The sequence below is a fragment of the Natrix helvetica genome (genome assembly GCF_964273705.1).
Source record: "Natrix helvetica genome assembly, chromosome: Z".
Taxonomy (NCBI): domain Eukaryota; kingdom Metazoa; phylum Chordata; class Lepidosauria; order Squamata; family Natricidae; genus Natrix; species Natrix helvetica.
The window spans coordinates 16,698,861-16,717,208 of record NC_138554.1 but is presented as its reverse complement, the minus strand read 5'-3'; the positions used below and the strand labels follow the sequence as shown (position 1 = coordinate 16,717,208).

General features: G+C 36.0%; 1 protein-coding gene across 1 annotated transcript; it reads left to right on the top strand.

Moving 5' to 3' along the window:
- Positions 1-6,443: 6,443 nt before the first annotated feature.
- LOC309401303 (olfactory receptor 4Q2-like) lies at positions 6,444-7,385 on the top strand (the record flags this gene model as incomplete). The annotated part of the gene is made up of 1 exon (XM_081970371.1): positions 6,444-7,385. The coding sequence occupies one exon, from the start codon at positions 6,444-6,446 to the stop codon at positions 7,383-7,385; it is 942 nt and encodes a 313-aa protein (XP_081826497.1).
- Between the last annotated feature and the right edge of the window lie 10,963 nt (positions 7,386-18,348).

Sequence of the window (18,348 nt, the reverse complement as noted above, 5' to 3'; positions counted from 1 at the left end):
TCTGCTAAGCAAAACAAACTCCTTGTCCGTGTTGTGCCCTATTTTACGACCTTTCTTTCCAGTTTTATGAGCCACTGTGGTTGTTAAGTTACTAACACAGTTGTTAAGCAAATCTGGCTTCCCCATTGACTTTGCTTGTCACAAAGTTGCAAAAGTGGTCACATGACCCCGGGAACACTGCAACTGTCATAAATATCAGTTGCCAAGCATCCAAATTTTGATCAGGTGACCATGGGGATGCAGCAATGGTCGTAAATGTGAAAAGTGGTCATAAATCATTTTTTCAGTGCCTTTGTAACTTTTAACAGTCACTAACAAATGGTTGTACGTTGAGGACTATGTATAGATCACTTGAAACCTGATTTCCTCTCTGTCATGCAGTAAAATGCTGGATGAGTCTCATTTGTTTCTGCTGTCTTCTCACGGTGCATCTGTGTGTGTTTTGTGTGGGAACCAGGGGTGAAATACTACTGGTTCGGATCGGATTTGCCCGAACTGGTAGCAAAGATGCCTGCTGTTCACCTGAATCAGTAGTAAAAAAATGATGAACCAGTTTTTCTGACAGTCAGCTGTGCCACATGATTTATATTAGCTAGAAAGCAATATTTCCTGCTTTCTAGGTAATCTAAATTGCATGGCACAGCGGATTTCCTCCCCTCACTGTTTGCTTGCCTCGCTGTTCGCTTACTCGCTTGCCAGGCGCGCTTGGTAGCAGGCTCCACCCACCTGCCTGGCAAAGGTAAGTGGATTTCACCCCTGGTGGGAACCACACAATTAACTACATACACCCGCTTTGAGTTATCTAATGGGAATGAAGGAGGAGTAATACTTAGAATGGAGCATTCAGCAGAATTCCAAGAGATGATCTCAAAACTTCTCTCATTCGAAGAATTTTCTGGAAATTTTTTTCCAGCAATGGTTAAATCTACTTTATGCTTTCACTCTTTGGCAAAGATAATGCCAAAGAAGCTTACTTCTTTATAATGCAGAATGTGCATAACTTTTTTCGATATGGCCATGGCTTGGAAATACTGGATCAGAGCAGTGATGAAATTCAAAAACATTTGCTGCCGTTCTGTGGCTGTGGCTTGGTGGGCATGGCAGGGGAAGAATACTGCAAAATCTCCTTTCCCACCCCACTCCAGGAGAAGGATACTTCAAAATCCCCATTCCCACCCCACTCTGGGACAAGCCAGAGGTGGTATTTGTCGGTTCTCTGAACTACTCAAAATTTCCGCTACCAGTTCTCCAGAACCTGTCAGAACCTGCTGAATTTCATCCCTGTATCAGAGAAGTTCTTGGGTGTGGAGAATGACAATTAGCTGAACGTGAACGAGTAGTCTAAGGCAGCTTCCAGAATGACTAATTCAGTTCTGTGATGCATTGGAAGAAGTGTTATACCAAAGACTTATTGTTTTTGTTTGGTTTAACCTTCTTGTACATCATCCAGCTATTGCTATAGATATTGCTATGTGATGGACAGCCATGTAAATTGTTTAACTACATATGCGAATACATACAATCACTATGTACTTGGCATTGGTGAGACTACATTCTCAGTCCCATTTATCAATTAGAACATATGCAGAGAATTAAGTATAATCTTTATTGTCGTTGTATTTAAATACAACGACATTCCAATAACCATGAAGATGACACTGTGTTCTGACCTAGGCTTCCTGAGAAAGCATAAATCACACTTTTTGTCCCAAAACCCTCTTTTTATTTAAATGGCTGTGAATTATAGTCATTCACAACCCGTAATGATTCAGAAACAGTCTGAGGAGAGTCCAACAGATGTCTGCCACAGTCTTTCAGGGTAATGCTGCTGATAAGCACCCACCTTTATCTCCCTTGAAATGCTACCAGAGACCTAATTGCCAAAAGGCCAAAAGAAACACAGAGTCAAACAGAGTTTCAGAGTATGAACCGACCAGAATGAACAAAATTGCTTCCTGCAAAGGCTCACGTCCAATTTGCTCCTCTTTTATGTCTTATGGGAGGAGCCAATCATCTCCAAGCCTTACTCCCAAGTCACTCCTTTTGTCTTAACTGTTCTTGCCTTCTGGCAGCTCTGTGCATGTGCACACTGGGAACAGGCTCACACTGTTCTTCTGCCTCGCTGATGTCAGACTCCGGAGGCAGCATATCACCACTAAATGGCCTTGGCCCCATCTCTGCCTCTAATGCAGTGCCCTTGTCTGAGACTCCAGGACTGGCCCATGTTCCTCCCTAACCTCCTCATTGTCTGACACTGCTGCCAGCTCTGCAAGCTACTGGCAGATCACAACACACTGGGATCTGAGGACCAAACCAATGACAGTAGGTTGAAGGAACTTGAGATGTTCAATCTCAAAGGAAGAGAGGGTGAGATGCATCATAGTATGTGAGAATGACCAGGAGGGAGAGTATCAGACTGGACAACCAACATTTAAAGATGTCTGAACCCACAGAAGGGAAGATGTCATGGGAAATATTTCAGAAGAGGCCCTCCCTAGTTTTCTAAAGACACTAAAAGGAAAGGAGGTAGAAATACTTTGAGACTTCCAAGATTCTGTTAATATAACCTTACAACAAAGATAAGAGTTCAAACACTTGTCTATGCTTCTTGTCTGGGCTACCTCAAAGGGCTAACAACATAAAAGCTATGTCGAGATTTATCAAAAGAAGCTACAAAATTATCTTCTATGGAGCCAAAAAGTGAGGATAGCAATAATGGGTAAAAGTTGCAACTATTTAAATTTTGTTTAAATATAAAGAAAAACATCATAGTGATAAGATCTGAATAACAGAGGATTAGTTATTCTATGAAGGTTGTGGATTCTTCATTGTGCATAGATAATCCTCGCTGCTATTAGGACATGTAATATTAAATACATACTTTTCTTATCAGTTTTTTTCCTCATATTATCCCTAATAAAAACAGTTCAAGTTTAAAATTTACATGTTTCCCTATTATCTTTTCTAGCCATCTATGTATTTTTGCCCAATTTTTTTTTTTTTTGCTTTCACACAAGTCCATGATAAAGTGTGCCCATGATTATAATCATTATTATGATTATGATCAATGATGCATATTGCTCGATTTTCAGTACTTATAACCCAGTGGTGGGTTCCTATTGGTTCAGACTGGTTCAGCCAAACCAGTAGCAACTTGGCGGCTTGGGTCGCTGGAACCGGCAGTGACCCAGGCCTGCCACGCCCCCAAACCAGTTTTCCCTATGGCGCCAACATCTTGTTTTTTTGCTTCTGCTCATGCACACACAGGACACATCAAGTGCGCATGAGGCATCCCTGAGGGAACTGGCAGTAGTCTCTGCCAGAACCCACCCCTGTTATAACCATATGGTGGTCTATGACTGTAATAAAATTTGATTTGATACATTTGATGTATAACAAAACAGGAAATGTATAAACAAGTAAGCAAGCAAAAGAACAAATAAGAATAACTTTTCAATCAGCCAAAATACTCTACTAGCTTTAACTTAATTGTTCTAAAATGTAAGTTGGCTAAAACTTTGTCATCATTTTCTTTGAGGCTAATGGATCAAGCAAGCAATCTACTCAGATCTTTAATGAGAACTCCCAATTATCTTGCTGACGTCCAAAGAGATCTATTATTTTTTTCCCCATACTTTCATTTGCCTGTTTTATGATTAGAGACAGGGCAAATTCAAAAGCACTGATGCCCCAAAGCACTGATGCCCCTCGTTTTAAGATGTGATTTGACAGTGGCAAATATGTGTAACCTCAGGGCAAGTTTGTAAGGTAAAGCAGACAGATCTGGTAGAATAATCTTAATCTCCTTAAATTTTTCTTCAAAGAAGAAGCGCATAAAAGTTGGAATCTGAACATTGACTCTGCAATATTGACCATAAATTCGGCTTTAGATATTTTTGCAAACCATATAGAGATGATACTGTAATTACTGTTATTGTTATTGAATCCAAGTTATAGGAATAGAAGATTTTATTGCAGTATTCTCTTTCTTTCAAAGACCAGACAAAAGTATCTAATAAGTAGGACTTGATGCAATCAGTTCTTGCCTATTTTTTGTCTCCAAATCATAGAATTCACAGGTAAGCTGGGGCTAAATATGAATACACTACTGGGGTATTATATCAAGTATTTATTCATTTGTTCCTCTATGAAGTCATTCCTTCTGTTTTTATCTCTCTCTCTCTGACTTTCTCTCTGTCTCTCTCTCTGTCTCTCTCTGTCTGTCTGTCTGTCTCTCTCTCTCTCTCTCTCTCTCTCTCTCTGTGTCTCTCTCTCCTTCCCCGCTTCTCCAGACATGGAGAAAACTATGAGTATAATTCAGTTGATGGAAACGTTTTCATTTAAAGACTAGCATCTGTATTTCTAAAAAAAAAAGTTCCTTATATGTGTGTGCATGAAATCTTAACAAGTTAAAGTGTGAAAATACCAAAGGGAATCCACCATGAATGAAAAAATTTTTTTTGCTATTGTTTCTTTGATTTAACTAATTTTCTGTTTAATATTTTGAATGACCAGCACATAATTCAATGTATTTAACTTCTAGAATTTGTTTTAAAATGTAACCCTCTCCAGAGAGGCAATTACTCTTGACATGTTGAGTATACCAATCAGAAATTATTATTATTATTTCTTTCAAACCAGTATTAAATATAAAAACTTAGATTTTGAAAAACTGCTTGATGGATTTGCTACTCTCTTTAAAGTTGTTAGATGTGAATGTTGCCATTGTCTGCAGAGATTCAGAGAAGAATATGGCATTATAACAATAAACTATTACAGTACTACTACTACTAGTAGTAGTAGTAGTAATAATAATAATAATAATAATAATAATAATAATAATAATAATAATAATAATAATAATAAGTACCTTAATAACAAATAATAAGTACCTTATTATATTTTCTTTTTTCTTTGTCATGCTTTTTCACTTTTATTGTTAAAGCATTTTTGTGCTGTTTTTTCTCTTTAACAATGCATACATCACCATCACTATTATTTTCGTGTTTTGTTCTTTTTTTGTGTATGTTAATAAAAATCAATACAAATAACTTTTAAAAAGGAGAAATTATAGCTACATAATATACTGAAGGGCTGATTAGGCTCGCTCCTATTGCTATCCAAAGTTTTGATCTGCTCATTATCTCTATTTTTTGCAATGTTTCAATAAATTATTGTGAACGATAATATTGAAAGTAGGAAACCTTACTTAGTAGCATGTTATTAGAAAGTATTTTGAATTCCAAGAATCTAACTGAATCAGAGCTAGAGATTTATTACCTAATTATTACATATTAACATGATTATTTATTATTCTACTAGTTTCAACAAATTTTGAATTTCAAGTATGAATGTGAGTTTGATATTCATACATCAACACTGAGAGACTTACATATTTGCATGTTTGTCTCCAAATTTTTGGGATTGTAATCCCAAAATATTTGAAAAGACTCTTATTGAGGAAAGTTTGTTTAACGAGGGCAGAAACAGACAGAAGCTACATGGATAAGCAATAAAAGAATTACAGAGTTGGCAGAGAACTTGAAGGTCTTCTAGCCCATCCCCCACATAGGCAGGAAACCCTATACCATTTCAGACAAATAGTTGTCCAACATCTTAAAGACTTCCAGTGTTGGGGCATTCATAACTTCTGGAGGCAAGCTGTTCCACTGATTAATTGTCCTAACTGTCAGGAAATTTCTCCTTGGTTCTAAATTGCTTCTCTCCTTGATTAGTTTCCACCCATTGCTTCTTGTCCTACTCTTAGGTGCTTGGAGAATAGTTTGACTCCCTCTTCTTTGTGGCAACCCCTGAGATATTGGAACACTGCTGTCCTGTCTCCCCTAGTCCTTCTTTTCATTAAACTAGACATGCCCAGTTCCTGCAACTCAGTGTTGGGTTCCGGATCCCGTTGCAACTGGTACGATTGCAACGGGGCCTGGCATCCTCCACATGAATGCGTGCAGCGCACACATGCATCTTACCTTCCAGCAACACCTCCGGAAGCTTCCACGATGCTCCAGCTTCACGGCGTAGCGTAGCATAGGCGCTGTATGCGCCATGCGCATGTGTGGAAGCGCCGAAGGCTTTAAAGGACAGGTAAGGAGTGCGGGTAGGTGGGTGGGCTCTCCAGAGCACCGTACGGGAAGGGTACCCGGTGCTCCGGGCAGGCTCCAGTACGGCCATACCGGGGCCTACTGCCTGCAACCCTCTATTGCTGCAACTGTTCTTTATATGTTTTAGCCTCTAGTCCCTAATCATCTTTATTAATCTTCTCTGCACTCTTTCTAGAGTCTCCACATCTTATTAATAATGACATTATTATTTTTTGTTTGGGCTTTCCTTTCCCTTGGAAGCAAATCATATCTGAAGAAAGAATCCTGCTGTCTCATAGAAGGAATCTGTTCTCTTCCACCACCACTCAACCTCCAACTGCCAATAAGATGGATTTCCAGAAAAAGAATGGCACAACGATCAATGAATTCCTGTTGGCAGCCATTTCTCCCACATGGCAATCCCAAGTTGCTCTCTTTGTGGTCTTTCTCCTAGTCTACACAGCCACCATCATAGGAAACACCCTCATAATGTTAACGGTGGGGTTTGCTCCCCAGTTACGCACCCCCATGTACTTCCTGCTAGGGAATCTGTCCTTCCTGGATCTTTGCTACTCTACAGTCACAGCTCCCAAAATGCTGGTTGACTTTTTGGTTGAGAAGAGAAGCATCTCCTTTGAGGCCTGCATGGTCCAACTCTTTTTTCTCCACTTTGTAGGTGCTGCAGAGATGTTTCTCCTCACCGTCATGGCCTACGACAGGTATGTTGCCATTTGCAAGCCTTTGCATTATCCCAGTATCATGAATAGGCAGCTCTGTAGTTGGCTTGTAGCAGCCTCGTGGATGGGTGGTTTAATCCATTCCACAGTCCAGACTATCCTCACCATGCGGTTACCCTTCTGTGGACCCAACTGCGTGGACAACTTCTTCTGTGATGTGCCACCGGTCATTAAACTGGCTTGCACCAACACATATGTCATCGAGCTCCTCATGGTCTCCAATAGTGGCCTTATCTCCACCAGCTGCTTTATCATCTTGTTGACCTCCTACACCACCATCCTAGTGAAAATACGTTCTCCTGATGGGCGCCGCAAAGCTCTCAGCGTCTGCGCTTCCCACCTAACTGTAGTGACTTTGTTCTTTGGACCTTGCATCTTCATCTACGCTCGTCCCTTCTCCACTTTCTCAGTGGACAAACTGGTCTCCCTCCTTTACAATATTATCACTCCTATGTTGAATCCCTTGATCTATACTTTGAGAAACAAAGATGTGAAGACGGCCATGAGCAAACTGAGAAGCAAGGAAATAATTGTTGACAGTGATGGGAAATAGGTGGGATTCCTCTCCACTTTCCCTTATTTCATATTAATTTGTATTAGTGTTTAATCTTCCCTTTTTAAAGCTTCAAGTTTACATATATACCCGTGTTCCTCCCAAAATAAGAATGGGTTTTATATTAATTTTTGCTCCAAAAATTCACTAGGGCTTATTTTCCAGTTATGTCTTATTAATATGGCATTAAATGCATCTGTCCAGCTGATAATCTTAATTGGGGCTTATTTGGGGGATAAAAGGTAAATGTTCCCCTCACATATATGTGCTAGCCATTTCTGACTCTAGGGGGCAGTGCTCATCTCAGTTTCAAAGCTGAAGAGCCAGTGCTGTCTGAAGATGTCTCTGTGGTCATATGGCCGGCATGGCTAAACACCGAAGGGGCATGGAGCATTGTTACCTTCCCACCAAAGGTGGTTCCTATTGTTCTACTTCCATTTTTTACATGCTTTCAAATTGCTAGGTTGGCAGCAGCTGGGACAAGTGGAGATTCTAGAAAGAGTGCAGAGAAGAGCAACAAAGATGATTAGGGGACTGGAGACTAAAACATATGAAGAACGGTTGCAGGAACTAGGTATGTTTAGCTTAAGAGAAAGAAGGACTAGGGGAGACATGATAGCAGTGTACCAATATCTCAGGGGTTGCCACAAAGAAGAGGGAGTCAAACTATTCTCCAAGGCAACTGAGGGTAGAACAAGAAGCAATGGGTGGAAACTAATCAAGGAGAGAAGCAACTTAGAACTGAGGAGAAATTTCCTGACAGTGAGAACAATTAATCAGTGGAACAGCTTGCCTCCAGAAGTTGTGAATGCCCCAACATTGGAAGTCTTTAAGAAGATGTTGGATAGCTATTTGTCTGAAACGGTATAGGGTTTCCTGCCTAGGCAGGGGATTGGACTAGAAGACCTCCAAGGTCCCTTCCAACTCTACTATTGTATTGTATTGTAAGTAATGGGAGCTCATGCCATTACACGGCACTAAGGATTCGAACCGCTGAATTGCCGACCTTTCTGATCAACAAGATCAGCATCTTAGCCACTGAGCCACTACGTCCCTTTTGTTTTGGGGATTGGGGTCCTGAAAAATCATGCTAGGACTCATTTTCCATTTGGATCTTATTTTCGGAGAAAAGAAAGGATATGGAAATCGGTAGAAATTCAAATAGGAGAACAATTTTCATCTCTACTGTTTTCATGTTCATAACTACATAAAGTTATTATTTAGCTTCTGATTCTGGTCAAATATTTGTTTTTTCCTATATACAGATAGTCCTCCACCATTGCAACTATTTGTTTAGTGACTATTTGAAGTTACAACAGATTAATGAAAGTTTTTCACACTTAAGGTGGTCGCATCATCAAAATTCAGAGGCTTGGCAACTGGCATGTATTTCTGATGGTTGCAGTGTCCCGGTGGTATGAGATCACCTTTCGTGACCTTCTGACAAGCAACCTAAATGGAGAAGTCAGATTTACTTAACAAGCGCATAACCTTACTTAACAACCGTGGCAAGGAACATGGCAAAACGGGGCAAAAGTCACTTAACCATTGTCTTGCTGAGCAAGGGACATTTTGGGCTCAATTGCAGTCGTAAGTGGAGGATTACTTGTGGTTGACCATAATAAAAAATAATAATAATAAAAGGCATGAACTTTATTTCTGGTTACAACTGAAATGAAATCTTTTTTTTTCCATCTCTTTTCTCTCTTCTTCCATTTCAATCTGTTCATAATAACATTTTAACGTGTTTTATGCACTCATGGACACTGGATACTGTAGGTTTTTTTTTTGTCTCTACTTAATGTAAACTTAACAGGATGCAATCTTATCATACTAATCAACATAATAAAATTTTACTACATCTGAATAGAATAGAATAGGATAGGACAGAATAGGGAATGGAATGGAATGGAATAGAATAGAACAAAATAGGACAGGACAGAACAGAACAGAACAGAATAGGGAATGGAATGGAATGGAGTGGAGTGGAATAGAATAGAATAGAATAGAATAGAATAGAATAGAATAGAATAGAATAGAATAGGGAATGGAATGGAATGGAGTGGAATGGAATGGAATGGAACGGAATGGAACGGAACAGAACAGAATAGGGAATGGAATGGAGTGGAATAGAATAGAATAGAATAGAATAGAATAGAATAGAATAGAATAGAATAGAATAGAATAGAATAGGGAATGGAGTGGAATAGAATAGAATAGAATAGAATAGAATAGAATAGACTAGAATAGAATAGAATAGAATAGAATAGAATAGAATAGAATAGAATAGAATAGAATAGAATAGAATAGAATAGAATAGAATAGAATAGAATAGAATAGAATAGAACAGGGAATGGAATGGAGTGGAGTGGAATAGAATAGAATAGAATAGAATAGAATAGAATAGAATAGAATAGAATAGAATAGAATAGAATAGAATAGAATAGAATAGAATAGAATAGAATAGAATAGAATAGAATAGAATAGAATAGAATAGAAGAATAGAACAGAACAAAAAAGAACAGAACAGAACAGGGAATGGAGTGGAGTGGAATAGAATAGAATAGAACAGAACAGAACAGAACAGAACAGAACAGAACAGAATAGGGAATGGAATGGAGTGGAATAGTATAGAATAGAACAGAATAGGGAATGGAATGGAGTGGAATAGAATAGAATAGAATAGAATAGAATAGGGAGGGGAGGGGAGTGGAATGGAATGGAATGGAACAGAACAGAACGGAACGGAACAGAACGGAACAGAACGGAACAGAACGGAACAGAACGGAACAGAACGGAAGAGATAGGGAATGGAATGGAGTGGAATAGAATAGAATAGAATAGAATAGAATAGAATAGAATAGAATAGAATAGAACAGAACAGAACAGAATAGGGAATGGAATGGAGTGGAATAGAATAGAATAGAACAGAATAGGGAATGGAATGGAGTGGAATAGAATAGAATAGAACAGAACAGAATAGGGAATGGAATGGAGTGGAATAGAATAGAATAGAATAGAATAGAATAGAATAGAATAGAATAGAATAGAATAGAATAGAATAGAATAGAACAAAATAGGGAATGAATGGCGTGGAATAGAATAGAATAAAATAGAACAGAATAGGGAATGGAAAAGAGTGGAATAGAATAGAATAGAATAGAATAGAATAGAATAGAATAGAATAGAATAGAATAGAATAGAATAGAATAGAATAGAATAGAGAATGGAATGGATTGGAGTGGAGTGGAATAGAATAGAATAGAATAGAATAGAATAGAATAGAATAGGGAATGGAGTGGAATAGAATAGAATAGAATAGAATAGAATAGAATAGAATAGAATAGAATAGAATAGAACAGGGAATGGAATAGAATAGAATAGAATAGAATAGAATAGAATAGAATAGAATAGAATAGAATAGAATAGAACAGAACAAAAAAGAACAGAACAGGGAATGGAGTGGAGTGGAATAGAACAGAATAGAACAGAACAGAACAGAACATAATAGGGAATGGAAAGGAGTGGAATAGTATAGAATAGAACAGAATAGGGAATGGAATGGAGTGGAATAGAATAGAATAGAATAGAATAGAATAGAATAGGGAGGGGAGGGGAGTGGAATGGAATGGAATGGAACAGAACGGAACGGAACAGAACGGAACAGAACGGAAGAGATAGGGAATGGAATGGAGTGGAATAGAATAGAATAGAATAGAACAGAACAGAACAGTACAGAACAGAACAGAATAGGGAATGGAATGGAGTGGAATAGAATAGAATAGAACAGAACAGAATAGGGAATGGAATGGAGTGGAATAGAATAGAATAGAATAGAATAGAATAGAATAGAATAGAATAGAATAGAATAGAATAGAATAGAATAGAATAGAATAGAATAGAATAGAATAGGGAGTGGAGTGGAATGGAATGGAACAGAACGGAACGGAACAGAAGGGAACAGAATAGGGAATGGAATGGAGTGGAATAGAATAGAATAGAATAGAATAGAATAGAATAGAATAGAATAGAATAGAATAGAATAGAATAGAATAGAATAGAATAGAATAGAATAGAATAGAATAGAATAGAACAAAATAGGGAATGAATGGCGTGGAATAGAATAGAATAAAATAGAACAGAATAGGGAATGGAATAGAGTGGAATAGAATAGAATAGAATAGAATAGAATAGAATAGAATAGAATAGAATAGGGAATGGAATGGATTGGAGTGGAGTGGAATAGAATAGAATAGAATAGAATAGAATAGAATAGAATAGAACAGAACAGAACAGAACAGAACAGAATAGAATAGAACAGGGAATAGAATGGAGTGAAATAGAATAGAATAGAATAGAATAGAATAGAATAGAATAGAATAGAATAGAATAGAATAGAATAGAATAGAATAGAATAGAATAGAATAGGGAATGGAATGGAGTGGAATAGAATAGAATAGAACAGAACAGAATAGGGAATGGAATGGAGTGGAATAGAATAGAATAAAATAGAACAGAATAGGGAATGGAATAGAGTGGAATAGAATAGAATAGAATAGAATAGAATAGAATAGAATAGAATAGAATAGAATAGAATAGAATAGAATAGAATAGAATAGAATAGAATAGGGAATGGAATGGATTGGAGTGGAGTGGAATAGAATAGAATAGAATAGAATAGAACAGAACAGAACAGAACAGAACAGAACAGAACAGAATAGAATAGAACAGGGAATAGAATGGAGTGAAATAGAATAGAATAGAATAGAATAGAACAGAATAGGGAATGGAATGGAGTGGAATAGAATAGAATAGAATAGAATAGAATAGAATAGGGAGGGGAGGGGAGTGGAATGGAATGGAATGGAACAGAACAGAACGGAACGGAACAGAACGGAACAGAACGGAACAGAACGGAACAGAACGGAAGAGATAGGGAATGGAATGGAGTGGAATAGAATAGAATAGAATAGAATAGAACAGAACAGAACAGAATAGGGAATGGAATGGAGTGGAATAGAATAGAATAGAACAGAATAGGGAATGGAATGGAGTGGAATAGAATAGAATAGAACAGAACAGAATAGGGAATGGAATGGAGTGGAATAGAATAGAATAGAATAGAATAGAATAGAATAGAATAGAATAGAATAGAACAAAATAGGGAATGAATGGCGTGGAATAGAATAGAATAAAATAGAACAGAATAGGGAATGGAAAAGAGTGGAATAGAATAGAATAGAATAGAATAGAATAGAATAGAATAGAATAGAATAGAATAGAATAGAATAGAATAGAATAGAATAGAATAGAATAGAATAGAATAGAATAGAATAGAATAGAGAATGGAATGGATTGGAGTGGAGTGGAATAGAATAGAATAGAATAGAATAGAATAGAATAGAATAGGGAATGGAGTGGAATAGAATAGAATAGAATAGAATAGAATAGAATAGAATAGAATAGAATAGAATAGAATAGAATAGAATAGAATAGAATAGAATAGAATAGAATAGAATAGAATAGAATAGAACAGGGAATGGAATGGAGTGGAATAGAATAGAATAGAATAGAATAGAATAGAATAGAATAGAATAGAATAGAATAGAATAGAATAGAATAGAATAGAATAGAATAGAATAGAATAGAATAGAATAGAATAGAATAGAATAGAACAGAACAAAAAAGAACAGAACAGGGAATGGAGTGGAGTGGAATAGAACAGAATAGAACAGAACAGAACAGAACAGAATAGGGAATGGAAAGGAGTGGAATAGTATAGAATAGAACAGAATAGGGAATGGAATGGAGTGGAATAGAATAGAATAGAATAGAATAGAATAGAATAGAATAGGGAGGGGAGGGGAGGGGAGTGGAATGGAATGGAATGGAACAGAACGGAACGGAACAGAACGGAACAGAACGGAAGAGATAGGGAATGGAATGGAGTGGAATAGAATAGAATAGAATAGAACAGAACAGAACAGTACAGAACAGAACAGAATAGGGAATGGAATGGAGTGGAATAGAATAGAATAGAACAGAACAGAATAGGGAATGGAATGGAGTGGAATAGAATAGAATAGAATAGAATAGAATAGAATAGAATAGAATAGAATAGAATAGAATAGAATAGAATAGAATAGAATAGAATAGAATAGAATAGAATAGAATAGGGAGTGGAGTGGAATGGAATGGAACAGAACGGAACGGAACAGAAGGGAACAGAATAGGGAATGGAATGGAGTGGAATAGAATAGAATAGAATAGAATAGAATAGAATAGAATAGAATAGAATAGAATAGAATAGAATAGAATAGAATAGAATAGAATAGAATAGAATAGAACAAAATAGGGAATGAATGGCGTGGAATAGAATAGAATAAAATAGAACAGAATAGGGAATGGAATAGAGTGGAATAGAATAGAATAGAATAGAATAGAATAGAATAGAATAGAATAGGGAATGGAATGGATTGGAGTGGAGTGGAATAGAATAGAATAGAATAGAATAGAACAGAACAGAACAGAACAGAACAGAATAGAATAGAACAGGGAATAGAATGGAGTGAAATAGAATAGAATAGAATAGAATAGAATAGAATAGAATAGAATAGAACGGAACAGAATAGGAAATGGAATGGAGTGGAATAGAATAGAATAGAATAGAATAGAATAGAATAGAATAGAACAGAATAGGGAATGAATAGAGTGGAATAGAATAGAATAGAATAGAATAGAATAGAATAGAATAGAATAGAATAGAATAGAATAGGGAATGGAATGGAGTGGAGTGGAGTGGAATAGAATAGAATAGAATAGAACAGAACAGAACAGAACAGAACAGAACAGAACAGAACAGAATAGAATAGAACAGGGAATAGAATGGAGTGGAATAGAATAGAATAGAATAGAATAGAATAGAACAGAACAGAACAGAATAGGGAATGGAATAGAGTGGAATAGAATAGAATAGGGAATGGAATGGAATGGAGTGGAGTGGAATAGGATAGAATAGAATAGAAAAGAAAAGAACAGAACAGAACAGAACAGAACAGAACAGAATAGAACAGAACAGGGAGTGGAATGGAGTGGAATAGAATAGAATAGAATAGAATAGAATAGAATAGAATAGAATAGAATAGAATAGAATAGAATAGAATAGGGAATGGAATGGAGTGGAGTGGAATAGAATAGAATAGAATAGAATAGAATAGAATAGAATAGAATAGAATAGAATAGAATAGAATAGAACAGAACAGAATAGGGAATGGAGTGGAATAGAATAGAATAGAACAGAACAGAACAGAATGGGGAATGGAGTGGAATAGAATAGAATAGAATAGAATAGAATAGAATAGAATAGAATAGAATAGAATAGAATAGAATAGAATAGAATAGGGAATGGAATGGAATGGAGTGGAGTGGAATAGAATAGAATAGAATAGAATAGAACAGAACAGAACAGAACAGAACAGAATAGGGAATGGAATGGAGTGGAATAGTATAGAATAGAACAGAATAGGGAATGCAATGGAGTGGAATAGAATAGAATAGAATAGAATAGAATAGAATAGAATAGAATAGAATAGAATAGAATAGAATAGAATAGAATAGGGAGGGGAGGGGAGGGGAGTGGAATGGAATGGAATGGAACAGAACGGAACGGAACAGAACGGAACAGAACGGAACAGAACGGAAGAGATAGGGAATGGAATGGAGTGGAATAGAATAGAATAGAACAGAACAGAACAGAACAGAACAGAACAGAATAGGGAATGGAATGGAGTGGAATAGAATAGAATAGAACAGAATAGGGAATGGAATGGAGTGGAATAGAATAGAATAGAACAGAACAGAATAGGGAATGGAATGGAGTGGAATAGAATAGAATAGAATAGAATAGAATGGAATGGAGTGGAATAGAATAGAATAGAACAGAACAGAATAGGGAATGGAATGGAGTGGAATAGAATAGAATAGAATAGAATAGAATAGAATAGAATAGAATAGAATAGAATAGAATAGAATAGAACAAAATAGGGAATGAATGGCGTGGAATAGAATAGAATAAAATAGAACAGAATAGGGAATGGAAAAGAGTGGAATAGAATAGAATAGAATAGAATAGAATAGAATAGAATAGAATAGAATAGAATAGAATAGAATAGAATAGAATAGAATAGAATAGAATAGAGAATGGAATGGATTGGAGTGGAGTGGAATAGAATAGAATAGAATAGAATAGAATAGAATAGGGAATGGAGTGGAATAGAATAGAATAGAATAGAATAGAATAGAATAGAATAGAATAGAATAGAATAGAATAGAATAGAATAGAATAGAATAGAATAGAATAGAACAGGGAATGGAATAGAATAGAATAGAATAGAATAGAATAGAATAGAATAGAATAGAATAGAATAGAATAGAATAGAATAGAATAGAATAGAATAGAATAGAATAGAACAGAACAAAAAAGAACAGAACAGGGAATGGAGTGGAGTGGAATAGAACAGAATAGAACAGAACAGAACAGAACAGAATAGGGAATGGAAAGGAGTGGAATAGTATAGAATAGAACAGAATAGGGAATGGAATGGAGTGGAATAGAATAGAATAGAATAGAATAGAATAGGGAGGGGAGGGGAGTGGAATGGAATGGAATGGAACAGAACGGAACGGAACAGAACGGAACAGAACGGAACAGAACGGAAGAGATAGGGAATGGAATGGAGTGGAATAGAATAGAATAGAATAGAACAGAACAGAACAGTACAGAACAGAACAGAATAGGGAATGGAATGGAGTGGAATAGAATAGAATAGAACAGAACAGAATAGGGAATGGAATGGAGTGGAATAGAATAGAATAGAATAGAATAGAATAGAATAGAATAGAATAGAATAGAATAGAATAGAATAGAATAGAATAGAATAGAATAGAATAGAATAGAATAGAATAGAATAGGGAGTGGAGTGGAATGGAATGGAACAGAACGGAACGGAACAGAAGGGAACAGAATAGGGAATGGAATGGAGTGGAATAGAATAGAATAGAATAGAATAGAATAGAATAGAATAGAATAGAATAGAATAGAATAGAATAGAATAGAATAGAATAGAATAGAATAGAATAGAATAGAATAGAACAGAACAAAATAGGGAATGAATGGCGTGGAATAGAATAGAATAAAATAGAACAGAATAGGGAATGGAATAGAGTGGAATAGAATAGAATAGAATAGAATAGAATAGAATAGAATAGAATAGAATAGAATAGAATAGAATAGGGAATGGAATGGATTGGAGTGGAGTGGAATAGAATAGAATAGAATAGAATAGAATAGAATAGAACAGAACAGAACAGAACAGAACAGAACAGAATAGAATAGAACAGGGAATAGAATGGAGTGAAATAGAATAGAATAGAATAGAATAGAATAGAATAGAATAGAATAGAATAGAATAGAATAGAATAGAATAGAATAGGGAATGGAATGGAGTGGAATAGAATAGAATAGAACAGAACAGAATAGGGAATGGAATGGAGTGGAATAGAATAGAATAAAATAGAACAGAATAGGGAATGGAATAGAGTGGAATAGAATAGAATAGAATAGAATAGAATAGAATAGAATAGAATAGAATAGAATAGAATAGAATAGAATAGAATAGAATAGAATAGAATAGAATAGAATAGAATAGAATAGGGAATGGAATGGATTGGAGTGGAGTGGAATAGAATAGAATAGAATAGAATAGAACAGAACAGAACAGAACAGAACAGAACAGAACAGAACAGAATAGAATAGAACAGGGAATAGAATGGAGTGAAATAGAATAGAATAGAATAGAATAGAACAGAATAGGGAATGGAATGGAGTGGAATAGAATAGAATAGAATAGAATAGAATAGAATAGAATAGAATAGAATAGGGAGGGGAGGGGAATGGAATGGAATGGAATGGAACAGAACAGAACGGAACGGAACAGAACGGAACAGAACGGAACAGAACGGAACAGAACGGAAGAGATAGGGAATGGAATGGAGTGGAATAGAATAGAATAGAATAGAATAGAACAGAACAGAACAGAATAGGGAATGGAATGGAGTGGAATAGAATAGAATAGAACAGAATAGGGAATGGAATGGAGTGGAATAGAATAGAATAGAACAGAACAGAATAGGGAATGGAATGGAGTGGAATAGAATAGAATAGAATAGAATAGAATAGAATAGAACAAAATAGGGAATGAATGGCGTGGAATAGAATAGAATAAAATAGAACAGAATAGGGAATGGAAAAGAGTGGAATAGAATAGAATAGAATAGAATAGAATAGAATAGAATAGAATAGAATAGAATAGAGAATGGAATGGATTGGAGTGGAGTGGAATAGAATAGAATAGAATAGAATAGAATAGAATAGAATAGAATAGAATAGGGAATGGAGTGGAATAGAATAGAATAGAATAGAATAGAATAGAATAGAATAGAATAGAATAGAATAGAATAGAATAGAATAGAATAGAATAGAATAGAACAGGGAATGGAATGGAGTGGAATAGAATAGAATAGAATAGAATAGAATAGAATAGAATAGAATAGAATAGAATAGAATAGAATAGAATAGAATAGAATAGAATAGAATAGAACAGAACAAAAAAGAACAGAACAGGGAATGGAGTGGAGTGGAATAGAACAGAATAGAACAGAACAGAACAGAACAGAATAGGGAATGGAAAGGAGTGGAATAGTATAGAATAGAACAGAATAGGGAATGGAATGGAGTGGAATAGAATAGAATAGAATAGAATAGAATAGAATAGGGAGGGGAGGGGAGGGGAGTGGAATGGAATGGAATGGAACAGAACGGAACGGAACAGAACGGAACAGAACGGAAGAGATAGGGAATGGAATGGAGTGGAATAGAATAGAATAGAATAGAACAGAACAGAAC